The sequence below is a fragment of the Anopheles moucheti genome, chromosome 2 (genome assembly GCF_943734755.1).
Source record: "Anopheles moucheti chromosome 2, idAnoMoucSN_F20_07, whole genome shotgun sequence".
NCBI classification, from domain to species: Eukaryota; Metazoa; Arthropoda; class Insecta; order Diptera; family Culicidae; genus Anopheles; species Anopheles moucheti.
In genome coordinates, this window is record NC_069140.1 from 68,509,630 (window position 1) to 68,523,335 (window position 13,706).

Sequence of the window (13,706 nt, forward strand, 5' to 3'; positions counted from 1 at the left end):
TCAAACGCGTACTGCTACCTCTACGCTCACTCACCAGTATGCGTTCGCTTGTGCGCTTTCAGATGCGAGCTCTTCGTGTACACCTTATCACATCCGGTCGCATCACAGCGATGAATCTTCCGATTCTTCGTCAAGCCTTTCATCGAGGACAGCGACGAGGACGATTGATGGTGATGGTGGTTATGATGGTGATGATGGCGCAGTTCACTGCCGAGCGCTAGCAGTCCCGGTGACGCCGATGCTAGATGGAGATGATGGCGAGGAGTGGTATTACTGCTGCTGCTGCTGCTACTATGTCCATTATTATCGTTCCCGTGCCGTTTTGCGGACGATCCTACCGGCGTTTCGCAGTTGACACCACCGTTGGAGCTGCCAGTTGATCCGGTTCGTTGTCGCAGGTCGGTTAGCTTGCCGGTGTATCGATCCGGGCTGTTACGGCCGGTGGAGTTTTTTGTGTTGTTGCGAGAACGTGAGAATATCCCGGCACTTGCCGTCTGTGGCGTGACCGTGTTGGCTGACTGCTGGTGCTGCTGTTGCTGTTGTTGCAGCAATCGCTGGAACGCGACGGTAGCAGTCTCACTGAGAGGATGATTCTTCGGTAAGGTGGATGCGATGGATGCAATAGATGCTGCCAAAGGTGCCGGAATGCCGGGCAGTAGTTTGGCCACCGTCGGAGGATGCACGACGGAAGTAGCGGAGAGTTGTTGCAGCTGTTCGTGTAGCTGCTGGTCGAGTAGCATCGAAAGAGGGGAATGAGCACGTCGATGGCTGTTGATGCTGGCCGTATTCAGGAATGCTGCCTGCTGTTCCTCCTGCTGCTGGTGATGATGCACGGAAAACGCTTGCAGGAATTGGGCCGGAAAGAGATGATGGTGCGGATGGTGATGATGGGCCGGATGCGTACCAAGTCCCGCCATCGTCGGGGCCTTTTTCTGGTGATTTTCCGCTTTCGTGCGATGCGTCGGGCTCGCGCGCTGCTGAACACAGTAGTTGCTGTAGATAGGATAGGAAGACTCCCGGTAGGTACTCGGTTTCGTTTCAAGGTCGCTTTCACTAGGATAGTTGTTATTATTCACACTAAGGCTATTGTTATTCTCGGCTAGGATGAGTGCTGCTGCTGTAGCACCATCGGTGGCGCTCCCGTTATTGTTGGGCGTGTCCGTTTGGCCTGGTACGATGGCACTGCCGGTGCCGCACAGCGTCGAAAGGAGCTGATGTGCGTGCGTCGGTGAGAAGGCGGAGGGTGGTGCTTGCGAGGCAGCCGCTGCAGCGGCAATTGTTGCGGCAGCAGCAGCGGCCGCAGCAGCAGCAATCTTTGCCGTTGCCGTGGACTCGCTACCGCTGTCCGTGCTATCATTTTCGGTCTCTTCGTAGTTGTTGTTATTGTGGAGCGTGTAAAATCTAGAACGAAACATACGGTACAGTTAATCCCGGTGTGATGACGCCCCTGGATGTGATACAATTTATGGAAAGACTATACTGTGGCCGAGCAAAGAAAGTTACTTTCGACACGTAGAGGCACATCGTGGGCATATTAATATTCGCTATCTCTCCCTGTTCACGACCTTGTTTCACACTTAACCCTTAAGTCTTAGCTGAAGGCTATGGCCGATAATTTAACCGATTATGGTACATTACTTTCCACCTACGGGTCGTGGCCTTCTTGGATGGCCGTACGTAGCGACAACTTAACTTAAAGTGGAAGTGAATGGGTTCCCATAGTAACGCGGCTCGTTCAACGGTAGCAACTCGCAAGTATTATTATTCGGACGATATCCTCAGAAGCTCAAATTTGATTGCCCTCTTCAGATTTAAGTGGCTTCAAAACAATCATATCGTACGCACTGTTTTGACCCGTTCGACTCATCTATGCGCAACTAACAAATAATGGTTAAACAAAGTTCTACTTACAGATCTTTTGTTTTGTGCCTTAAAGCTAACAGGTGTGGAGCCGTGATGAGTGGCGGTGGAGGTCGTTTCAAGAGGCCGCTTCGCATTCGTACCGGTGTTGATTTAAGATCTGCAATAGAACGAATAGAGCAAAATTAGAAGGGATATAGTAAGCGTTGTAGTACGCGCCTAATTTTAAAAGGATCCGCTTAAACAATAGAGCATGAATTTGTAACACTTATAGCGACATTTAATCTACCGGTAAGTGTCGTTGGCTGTTGAAAGTTGTGACATTTGCATTGCATATAAACTGCAATGCTTAGAATGTTCTACACTTCCGAACCATCTCGAATTACCGCAGCATCCATGTTTTATCGCTTGCTCAATCCTTGGCACAAAGGGTCTCGGACAGCTCGGTTGCGCTAAATGAATCATTACCACTAACACCCAACGAGAAGGGCACGACCGACCGACCGGTACGATCGGTGCTGCCCGTGAGATGCTCGGAATGGTGCGGAAAGGAATGATCCGTCCATTTTTGTCTCTTTAGTGGTTATTCTGCAACGATTTACATTTGGCACGATTCGATCCGATTCACCGCATCCATCCGCATCCGGACGGTTGCGGCGATGAAGGGCACGCGAGATCTGACGTTTGTGGAGCAGTTTTCGAGCTGGAGGCAATTTTTATGAGTCACAGTAGGTACATTGCCGTGACCAAAGGAAGAACCGTGGGCAGTTGAAGATCTGCAACGCAGATCTTTGAGCATTTAACATTCACCTCGTGTAAACTCGCTGTCTAGCAGACTGTAGTAAAAGGTAGTGGCTGTGGATTTTATTATTTTTGAGATGGGAGCGTGACAAAATATTGTTTTCCAAGCATGTAACTTCCATTGTGAGGAGCCTAGAAGATTTTCAAATGCATAAAATACAATATCGTAAATTATAATGGCTTTTTAATAATAACAAGGACAGGAATTGGATGAATTTTATTTTACCAAGGTAGTGTGGTTTATCAACTCACGTACGAATCGAAGACAAACTCTCTGTTCATAGCTAATAAAATTCTCTTTACTTTGTTTTGTTGACCAGTTCTGTAAAATCGATGAAAGAATATTCTGTAACGAATTATATTTGCCAGGTTTCGGTTGAGAGAACTCCAATTTATCTCGCCATGGGGTTTCAGCAGTGATAAGTCGGAGCAATGTGACTGTACTGACAATATACTTGTTAAAACCATATTCTTTACTTCTCGTCGGCAGCTTTTCCATCCATTCAAATTATTTTAAATCAATGACGACATGGACTACACAATAAGCATCGGCGGACTTTCATATGACAAATTGCGGAATCGTTTCCACGTCATGAGGTACTATGACCAAAACAGGCAGTTAAGCATAGAAATAGAGAGTAGAAGAATTCCTCAGTTCTTTTAAACACTCTTATCTAGCACCTCACGTTTTAGATGAAATCTGCTCTAAGTAAGTTGCATATAAATATTCGAAAACAGTTCAAGGTGACATCGACAGAACAGAAGACTTCCATTAACAACTTCTCAAATCCATAAACAAAATAAAATAATCACACCATTCTCTTTATTTCCTTGGTTCACGTGAAAGTGCACCCCGAAAATCCCGAAATCATTATGATAAGTTTCCCCGATCATGCTCATCGCATGCATTATTGACTCAGTTTGTGTTACCATTCCTTCGCGCGTATCTTGCACAGAAGTGAATCGTGGTGACATCGCTGACCCCGATTTCATGACTAAAGCACACTGAACAGTACTGTTTACCGGGATATGACCATCAAATCTGATACTCGGTTGCAAAAGTCAACGACGTTTTAAAGCCGAATCGCTTTTAAGAGCAAAATTTTGACCTTATGTAGGTCGCTTCAGAAATGGGCTTTTCGCTCGTTGTTCATCATTTTAGCACCCAGCGATTGGTTTTATTGCCGTTTGGCGGTGTTCGATCGTAGTGATCAATAAATGCACATTTGGAGTTGTGTTACTCTTTTCGAGCATAATATACCTATTGAAGCTGGGACATGATAATTGTGAGAGTGTGTGGTGAAAGCATATGGCACCCTTCATTACTTCAATTTTATACTACTGCAAGCACTAATAAAAAGAACAGTGCTGGTAATGATTATATTGTACTAATAATTATCGTATCGTTGGCGGAATTGATAAAACGAACTTAAATCATGTTAAAAGTTAAAAACGTAAAATGTATTATCTTTACTTCACCATTAATTCAACACAATCTCAGCGACTAGATTACGTGGGCAAAGTCATAATATTAAAGAGAAATAAAAATTGGAGTGCTTTCGGGATCGATTTGACATCAGGCTCTTGCATGCCCAGAATGCACCTACTGACGATCCGTTCGATTAACGCCGCACGATGACCTCCTTCAACCACCGTGTGGGAAATAATAAAACGAACTTGGGAAAGAAAATCACCCTCCCCCTCCCCCTCCATTTGCTACCCATTGAAGATCCACAACGAACCGCGCCAGAATGCTCATGAAGAGGGTGATTTGACCGAAAAGCTTATCTGGTGATGGGCACTTTTGGAGAGACTCCGCGCATTACGACATTACATTCTCCCGCGCGTGGCCATAACTCCTTCGATCAAATCACATATCAGCCACGGCCCTGCTAGCACTTCCCTTCGCTTCTCTGTCCAGCAGGGGACGATAAAATAAAAATCGATGGTTAGCAACGGTTCGAGAGGTCAGTCGCAACGCAGGTTCATATCTTTGGGATTGCTTCTGTCAGGTTTGTTTTTATGTTTTCCCTTTTTTTCCCCAAATTTTGACAGTCATTTGGAAAGGTTTGCAAAACCGCCAGGAGAACGGGAATGACACATATTGAAGTGAAATAATTTCGAAAGGATAAGATTGTGATAGGATAGTAATTGTGATGGTGCAGCCACATATTTATGTTAAAGTTTAAGTTTTGAAGTGCGATTACCTGTGGTACGGGCACTCGTTTAACGATCGATTTCAAATTAACGACCAAATGATGAGAATACAATCATCATAGCCCGGGAGAGATATCAGGAAAAGGTGAACGTTAAAGCCAAGCACTTCTTGTGATCTTCCGAAATCACTTAAACGGGATGCGCTTATGCACTTGCAACCGGGATCCGAGGCCAAGGTGTAATTATAGTACTGCCGATGGTTGCGGTGCAGTTCCAAAACATATATACCCATCGGGTGAACATAACATACCGGTTAAATGAGGACTTTTGCTTTCGACGGGACACTTCTTATTGGAGATAAGAGTTGGTAGTGATAAGTGGACAGTGATAGATGGTATAGTTATGCAAATGAAGAAACGGTTAATTGGATTACTGAAACCAATTTTAAATGTATCTTTAATTATTTTAAGAAAATAGTACCAATCTTCTTGATCCAGGCTTATACTAGAGCTAAATGTGGTAACATCCTCGATAGTATAGTGGTAAGTATCCCCGCCTGTCACGCGGGAGACCGGGGTTCGATTCCCCGTCGGGGAGAAGGCGGCAGCACAGGTTTTTTTTGTATAACGTGGAGTTCTGTTTTTCGAATGACGTTGTCATATGCCCAGGTCAATTCTCAGGGCCCCTTGCCACCTCCTAGGGTCTGCGCCATGGAGATGGGCTCGCTTGTCTACTCTTCAACCTAGCGCTAAAGAGGGCCATCCTCCACTTTGAGGTGGAAACTTCTGGGATCATTTTCTATACGTCAATCCAGATCCTGGCATATTCTGATGACATAGACATTGTTGGTTTTGGATTTTACCTATTTTGGGTCAAAAGTCAGCACCTACAATAATATTGATGTTCCGATACGCGTGAGGTTGCTGACTGCCAACCGGTCTCCTACAGTCTGAGGAAACTTTTCCACTCAAAACATCGTTCGCGACGAACGAAGCTGGTACTATATAGAACTTTTAAAGTTTCAGTACTCACATACACCACTAAGACATGGGCTTTGTCCAAAACTGACGAATGCTCAAAAATATTTTTGGCCCCGTATGTGTAGAACGACAATGGAGGAGCCACTATATTGACGAACTCTATAACCTGTACGGTGATAGACTCGCCAGGCTCCGGTGGGTTAGTCACGTCATGGAAATGACACCGGACGACCCACCCCGTAAAGTTCTTTTAGGTCATCCACATGGACAGAGGAGACATAGCAGGTATTATTTGAGATGGATTAATGACGTTCATTCATCCTGTCCCAGGATAATTGATTGGCTGACAATAGTGCTCGGTCTTGGGTAGTTTACAGGACTCCTGCAGCAGGTGAAGAGCCTAAGAAGAGGATGTAGCACTGAATAAGTAAATAAGTAAGACGGTGTATTTGTGGTCCTATGTATTATGCGTGGTTCAAGAAAATATGTGTTAGTTTTTCTCGTTATCATACACCTTTTTATAGGTCTAACTTATTTAAAAATGTATCTACATTTATTAGATTGCCTTAATGAAACAAATAAGGAGTGAGCAACAGTGGGTTTTTCTTATTTTTCTTTGTTCTTTTATTTTTCTAATTCATTGCGAAATAATAAATATATTTACAATGTCAGCATAAAACAAACTTATTTTTAGCGAATTCCGTATACTAAAGGTAATCAAGGGTATTTACTTTTAGATTAGGACAGATTAGGAGATTAGGATGCTGTGCAGCGCTCATCATATTTTGCTCTTCACATTCGATATCCTCGATAGTATAGTGGTAAGTATCCCCGCCTGTCACGCGGGAGACCGGGGTTCGATTCCCCGTCGGGGAGAGGAAGATTCTTTTTATTTGATTTTTGTGTGATTTTTGACATTTGATAATAGTGCTTTACATAAAGGAATAAAAAGCGAGAGAGGAACAGAAGGCTATCATTGCAGTTATCTGTCTGTGTTTTTGTTGATATAATATTTTTGTATTCACTAACACGATCTTTCAATGCATATTGATAAAAAAATACGGATCTAAAAATACGGATCGCATAAATAAAATGTTTTTAGCAAATTCGGTGAGCTAAAGGTGATCGAGGGTATTTAATTTTAGAATTAACCGATTACGAAGTAAAGCATAGAAAGATTAGGATGCTGCGCACTGCTCATCATAGCATACTCTGCGCTCTCGACATCCTCGATAGTATAGTGGTAAGTATCCCCGCCTGTCACGCGGGAGACCGGGGTTCGATTCCCCGTCGGGGAGGAAAAAGTTTATTTTTGCTTCTTTTACACATTTGCGAAAGCGCTACAACCGCAAAACTAGTTCTTTAACGATGTCCGGTATATAGTAAGAGTATTTCCGATTGCTGCACCTGCGCCAAAAATATTATTACCACCGCGCGCACGATCCAATACCAACACTCTTCGGTAGCGTTAGTGCTATAAAGAAAGAAAAATGGATCATCAACCTGCCTAATGACGCTGGTGTAACAGAGCAACATACATGTTTATGTGGCTACTTAGGCTACACATACCACGAGTCATGTCGGCGCATTGAGTGGCAATAAAATTGTTCTTGTTCGAGATCATCAGACTCGATTGAACCGATCGGACTGATCGCACGTTAGCAGGAGCTTCGAACAGGCAGGCCCGGTATTGAAGATCGTGCGGTTTATGTGCTACCATGCGGAGTGGAGTTTGAGAGTTGACTTTGTTAATATTGGATCTTTCTTTTTTGTTTCTTAGCGTACTGTGTACGGGCAAGTTAGCGATGGCTGTGATTTCGATACAACCGTACGACAGCGTAGTGGACTCACTTCCTACAGCACGATTCGCGGGCGGATTCATAAATTTGTTTCCGTGCACGCATTATTGCGTAAATTGTTCGGTTCCCGTTCCCTGCAGTGTAACCTCCCGAACGGACCCTGCTTTCCGGTAGATACTTCTACCTTGAACGCTATTAATTTCAGTAGATATAGCTGATGATGTGGCATGATTCGGACGAAAGCGGAGTTAGGTTTGTCCCATTTCTATCCTCACGATATTCAATCTACCCAGGGTGGCATCCACCTTTTTTCTCGTACCTTCGGATGTTGCAGACATCCTCCAGTGCAGGGTCTTAAGCAATTGTGTGCTGTTCGGACGGATCGGTGAGGATACGGATCTAACCGGATTGTTTCTGCGGGGTAGTGAATGCGCTAAGATCCGGAAATGTAATTCCTGTCGTCGATGCAGTACTTCATGGGCCATAAAATTGTCCCCAACTGGACGGCATTGTGGGGAAAAACAGCAAAACAACCCAACCGAGCAAACTCCCCGTCCGCAATGCTAACGAATGACCGTTGCGAGATAATTGAAGAAATTCTACACATCGCCAATCGGCATCAGCAATCTTTGGGCCGATCGCGTCCATGGTCCAAATGATGGCCAGCCGCGACGGAGAGACGATCCTCTTCATTCGGTTCCATGCACTCACCGGTTGCAGAGATTTTCAAATGGATCATCGCATCACATCGCACGGTGGAAAACTATTTCCCCTAGTCTCAGATATGCCACTTCACATCTACTGCCCAATGCGCTACTGCGCACTTCGTGAGATGGTGGAATCTGGCGTAACCTAGACGTGGTTACGATCCGTGCAGGTGCGACTTACGATCGACTCGCAAAAAAAAAAAACCGGAGCCCCCGTAAAACAAATGTCCAATATCAGTCGGCAACAATCGGTAGCGCATAAAATATTCGTGTCACCAGCATCATCAACGTGGAGCGTGGAACCATCGTGATCAAGGGTGTGAGGGAAATAGTTGTGCGAGGTTGGGAAAAAAATCCGAAACAAAAAAAAAACTTCCAGTCCTGCTTTCCTTGCATCATGGTGTACGGTGGTCGCTAGGGGAGGTCTCTTCTTGGCCCGTTGGCGAACGAAATGTGCTTGTGTAAGCTTCGTACGGGAGATGCTAGAGATCTCCGCTGGCGGTGCGGAGTTCGACGCAGAAAGGGGCACGAGTGACAGTTACGCTTCGTTTCCATCATTGTTCCTGCCCCAGCTGGTAAGCGAGTACGTTTGGAATTCGCCTGCCGCATAGATTATTTGTCTTTCCGGTTGCGGCTGGAGGACCCGTACGCGACTGGTCGGTCCGTTCCCGCACGAGGCTAGGAGCTGACTGTAAATCTTCCTTTATTCCCTGCACACAATCCACACACAGGCACGATCGGGGAAAAGATTTGTGTGGTGCTGTTTCGGTTTGTTGTTTCGAAAGCCCTTCTAATTCCCCGGTAGGTTCAAGGTGGAGATTTTTCATAAGATCCTGAGAGGGAAAAAGAGACAGAAAGCAGATAGGCGAACCAATGGAGTTTTTTTTATCCTAATTCGAAACCTTCTGTTTCACCTGTGATATGCACCGGGAAAGCGATCTTTCACGACAAATGCTTTTCCCTTCGTACGGTACTTAAGGGGTTGAACACACGATCGAATCAGTACGGAGGAAGACCTCTCGCGATGTGGGGAGCGCAGTACATTTTCATTATTCAAATCGGTGGACAATAATATTATGTAAATTCGATTGAAATGTGTTTGGTTCGCTGAAAAATCGTTCTTGCATACGATCACAGCTCGATAAGCTCACCACAAACAGGTGAGGGTGTAAGGAGAAGAAGGTGAAACAAACAAACTAGAGGACACAACATACTGATGATAAAGGTGAAAATATGTTCATTGATATGAGTTGTTGTTAAAATGTTCACTTTTTCATTATTTTAAACATAACTTCAATAAAACATTACACTACGACTTTTAACTCTTTAGCCAATTTTTTCAACTACGTTTTTGTGTTAAGCTTTGCATTTCTATTTAAGACACCTTCGTACCTGGAGGTGTTTTCCTAATTTTATTATGGTTTCATTTTAAGTGCAGTTTTTTTTGGCTAACATTTTCCATTAAAAAAAAGATTCGTTCTAGGTGGCCGGCGGCATGCTGTTAGTGACATATGTAACATGACTTACAACAAACAAAACCACACGGAAAACAAACTATAAACAAAAACCCAACACCCTTTTGCACTGCCGGCACGAATCCCGGCGGCCGTTCGTGCCGTTCGATGGACGGTATAAATTGTAACCCATTTCCGCGATTTTCCCGCATCCCATCCCGGCGCGTCGCAAATCATCGATGCACGGGTGACGATGTTTTTTGCGCTTGTCGCTGTCGTCGTGACACACTGCCAGATCTAGTGGTCAGATATTCCACGATCGTTTGGGCGCGGGTGCCAAGCAATACACCGCGTAACAGTTCGGGATGATTCCTCCGTGTGTTGGGCTTTATTTTTTTCATTTTTCGTTTAGGTTTGTTTGTTTGTTTGTCTGTCGCGGCCAATGTTCGATTGGTGTTCTCCCCGCCTTCCTATCGCAAAGTAATGATGATGATGATGATACAGAAGGGAAAACACGCGAACCATTTGGTCTCCGATTTGTGGGAAACGCGATAGGTTGGTAGGAAAGGATGGAATGAAGGCGAGAAAGGTTGACGATGGGCGCGACAGGTCACGATGGTTGACTTTGCCTTTGGGTTTCCATCCTATTGGCGGCACAGCACCGAGTGATGGGATGTAGCGTTTTATCACCCTTTATCTCGCTGGGTGGAAAAACTACGTGATGCCCTCTCCCGTAGCTTGTGGCCTTTCGCTCGTCTTCGTCGTCACATTTGTAATGCATGCATTATTTTAATGTTTTCTCCTGTAGTGAAGATGATCGCTCGGTTCGGATGTTGGCAGTGCCAGGATGGGTGAGGAAAATGTTTTCGAACGAGCTGGAAGTCGTTATGTCGTGGATCAACTGTTGTAAGGTAAAATCGTAAAGCGTGATACAAACGTGCACATATATTTAGCAGTTGAATATGTTTTGCGCAATGCTCATGTTTGAGAAGCAATATGATTGCTTGATTACGTTAAACTCACCATGTTAATTGTTTTAAATTTCGGATTTAAACCAATAATGAATTTCGAATGGTTACAGAAATGCAATTGTTGGTGGGTAAAGATGTTTACCTTACAATTATAGCTAGTTTGTTCCAAATACAACGTCCTGGTGAAAATTAATAAATTGTAAGGTGTAATTATGTTTCCTCCAAAGCGCGTGTAATTTTCACCAAGAAAATCGTGAATCGTGATTTTTTTGTAAGGCTTGGGACTTTGATTGATTTATAGTGGCGCCCCTCCCATGGACAAAAATGGAAACTTGTGAAAGCATTTTGTAGACAATAGTAAACATTTCGCTTTGTGAAAACTTCACGCAATTTTGTTTTCCCTGCTCCAAGATATTCGACATGCAAGAGGAGAAGCGAAAACTGATAGTGCACAACTATCTGCAAAATGCAGCAGTGTCATCTCGGGAGCTGGCAAAACAGTTAAGTTTGCCTAAGTCGACTGTTGCGCGAGTGATTAAAAAGTACAAGGAGACACAGACGACTGTCCGTAAGGTGCAAACTAAGCGACGGAGTGGAACCGTTAATCGACAACTGCGATTGAAAGTCATTTGGAAAATCAAGGATAACCCAAACATCTCCGACTACGACTTGGCCAAAAATCTTAACGCTGACCGCTCTACTGTTCGGCGAATTCGACTCCGAGAAGGTTTTCAGTGTTTTCGAGCAAGTAAACATCCCAATCGAAACATGAAACAACAAACAATGGCCAGAAACCGAGCTCGGAAGCTGTAGTGGTTGCATTTTGGTTCGCATGGTTGCATTTTGATGGACGATGAAACCTACGTGAAAGCCGATTTTAAACAAATCCCGGGTGTTAAATTTTATAAGGCTTATGCTTGCGGCAACGTCCCCAAGAGATTCAAATTTGTTTTCGCCGATAAATTTGCTAAAAAAAATTATGATTTGGCAAGGAATCTGTTCATGTGGCAAGAAGACCAACGTGTTTGTGACAAATCAGAACATGAGTTCGGATTTGTATAAGAATGAGTGTATTTAGAAACATGCCGTTTATTAGGTCTCATCAAGGTCCAGTAATGTTTTGGCCTGATCTAGCAAGCTGCCATTATAGCAAGGACGTGCTACAATGGTACAACAATAATGGTGTGAAGTTTATACCAAACACGCTGAATCCACCAAATTGCCCCCAATTCTGTCCAATAGAGCGATATTGGGCAATAATGAAACAAAAACTAAAGAAAAAGGATGCATTAACTAAGGACATAATTCAAAAGAAGAATTGGTGGAATTTAATGGCCAGGCCAGTGACTGAAGTAGCTGTGCAGCGGTTGATGGGCGGTATCAACAGAAAAGTCCGAAAATTTCTTCGTAAAAGGGAAGTGGAATTTTTTCATATTTAATTTCATTTCATATACACGATTCATTCATACAAAGTTTTTCAATTGAATTAATGGTATAAAAGATACCCGCTGTGCAAAGTGCCCCATTTCTAAATGAACTAAGCCTTAGTTTGGCCTTTTCGCATTTTCGTATTTTGATCCGATCAATCATCCGATTGACTTGATGGCAAAAGCATATTTCAATTTTTATTTGCTGTATTGCTGTTCTTTATTTTATATAATATTCAGTAACTTAAGTAAAGCGATGCGAAAAGATATCATTCCGGGATTTTCAAAGGCATTTTCCATTTCGCTTTTAAACTGCTAGAAAATCACAATTTTTCAATCAGCGGATTCTATAACTTCCCGTAATGGAAATTTTGTTTTGCCTTTAGGGTTTGAAAACATGATCACATAAAATATTTTATTTAGTAAGAATTCAAGAGAATAATACGCAACTTTCAGCATTTAAACGTATAGTTTAATAAATGTATTTTTATGAAAAAGTTAATAAATATGGCTGAGAATTCGACAGCTACAAAAGCAATTCATGATTGACTTTTTTATGGTTGACATAGAAAGATTTTGTTATTATTATTTGTTTCGTATTTGGAGTTCTTTTAATTCTTATATAAATTTAATGTAAATGTAAATTTTATGTCAATACCTGGCAGCACAAGAATTTTGTAGTTAGGCGAGTCGGTGTATTGATAATGGAACCGGCATTCACACGCCAAAGTACGGCCCCGGTCCATAATCCCAATCCTCCTGAGCAATACTCCGTATCGTTTTGTTAATCAGAATATTAGTCCATTATTTAGATTCATTTTTTGGTAAATGTTTAAATTAAAACGAATCCGTTAATGATAAAGCTCATGAATCAGACATTGGAAAACAAAACGAGATACAAGCAAACAAATCTCTGATTTCAAATTAATTTACTCAATAAAATTTATGATACTACACATGGACTTCGAGGTCGAATAAAAAATAGAACTCTTCCACGCTGATTGTGTTACAAAATCTTGTCTTCAAAGACGAATTTGTGCAGAAAACTTCCGCTACCATCGCTACTCTCACTGCTACACCGTGGTACACATGCAAGTTAGGAGGATTGAAAGAACCAAAAAAAAAAAACACCTAGTCCGGCAAACCACCCATAAAACATCCTCCAAATTTGGTGGCGGTAATAAATTACACACCTGTTTCATTCGACCCCGTCGTGAGTGAGGAGGTCGTTTTTCGTTACTTTTTGTTGGAAACACCCTCCACGGACTGCCTTCTAACCATCCTCTAAGGCACTTCAAGTCCATTCCCAACCAGCAAGGGTGGTTTGACGCGTAACGAAGGCTGTGGTTGGTTCGCACATTCGAAGCCTAATTGAAATCGGTCAATTTGCGGTCTAAGCGGGAGCTGCCGAGGGAGTTTGTTTAGCCCACCGGGAGACAGGGAGGTTACTTAAATCCCGCGCAGGGAAAAGCGGAATGCAGTGGAGTGCGCAAAAATGTGTGCAAATCTTCGTCCCTCGAGCGCTGGCGGGAAAGTTGAATAAGGGGGGG

General features: G+C 43.3%; 1 protein-coding gene and 3 non-coding genes across 4 annotated transcripts in view; 3 read left to right on the forward strand and 1 right to left on the reverse strand.

Annotated features, from left to right (window-relative positions):
• LOC128298521 (Krueppel-like factor 12) overlaps nucleotides 1–13,706 on the reverse strand; it is a 99,231-nt gene that overhangs the window by 325 nt on the left and 85,200 nt on the right. The window contains exons 4-5 of the mRNA XM_053034277.1: nucleotides 1,912–2,020; nucleotides 35–1,401 (exon numbers count right to left, since the gene is read on the reverse strand). Coding sequence (XP_052890237.1) covers nucleotides 35–1,401; nucleotides 1,912–2,020 — 1,476 coding nt within the window. The remainder of the gene's footprint in view (nucleotides 1–34; nucleotides 1,402–1,911; nucleotides 2,021–13,706) is intronic.
• Nucleotides 5,344–5,415, forward strand: Trnad-guc (transfer RNA aspartic acid (anticodon GUC)). Its single transcript has one exon. It is a non-coding gene; the product is annotated as a tRNA-Asp (tRNA).
• Trnad-guc (transfer RNA aspartic acid (anticodon GUC)) lies at nucleotides 6,603–6,674 on the forward strand. The gene has a single exon. It is a non-coding gene; the product is annotated as a tRNA-Asp (tRNA).
• On the forward strand, nucleotides 7,025–7,096 carry Trnad-guc (transfer RNA aspartic acid (anticodon GUC)). The gene has a single exon. It is a non-coding gene; the product is annotated as a tRNA-Asp (tRNA).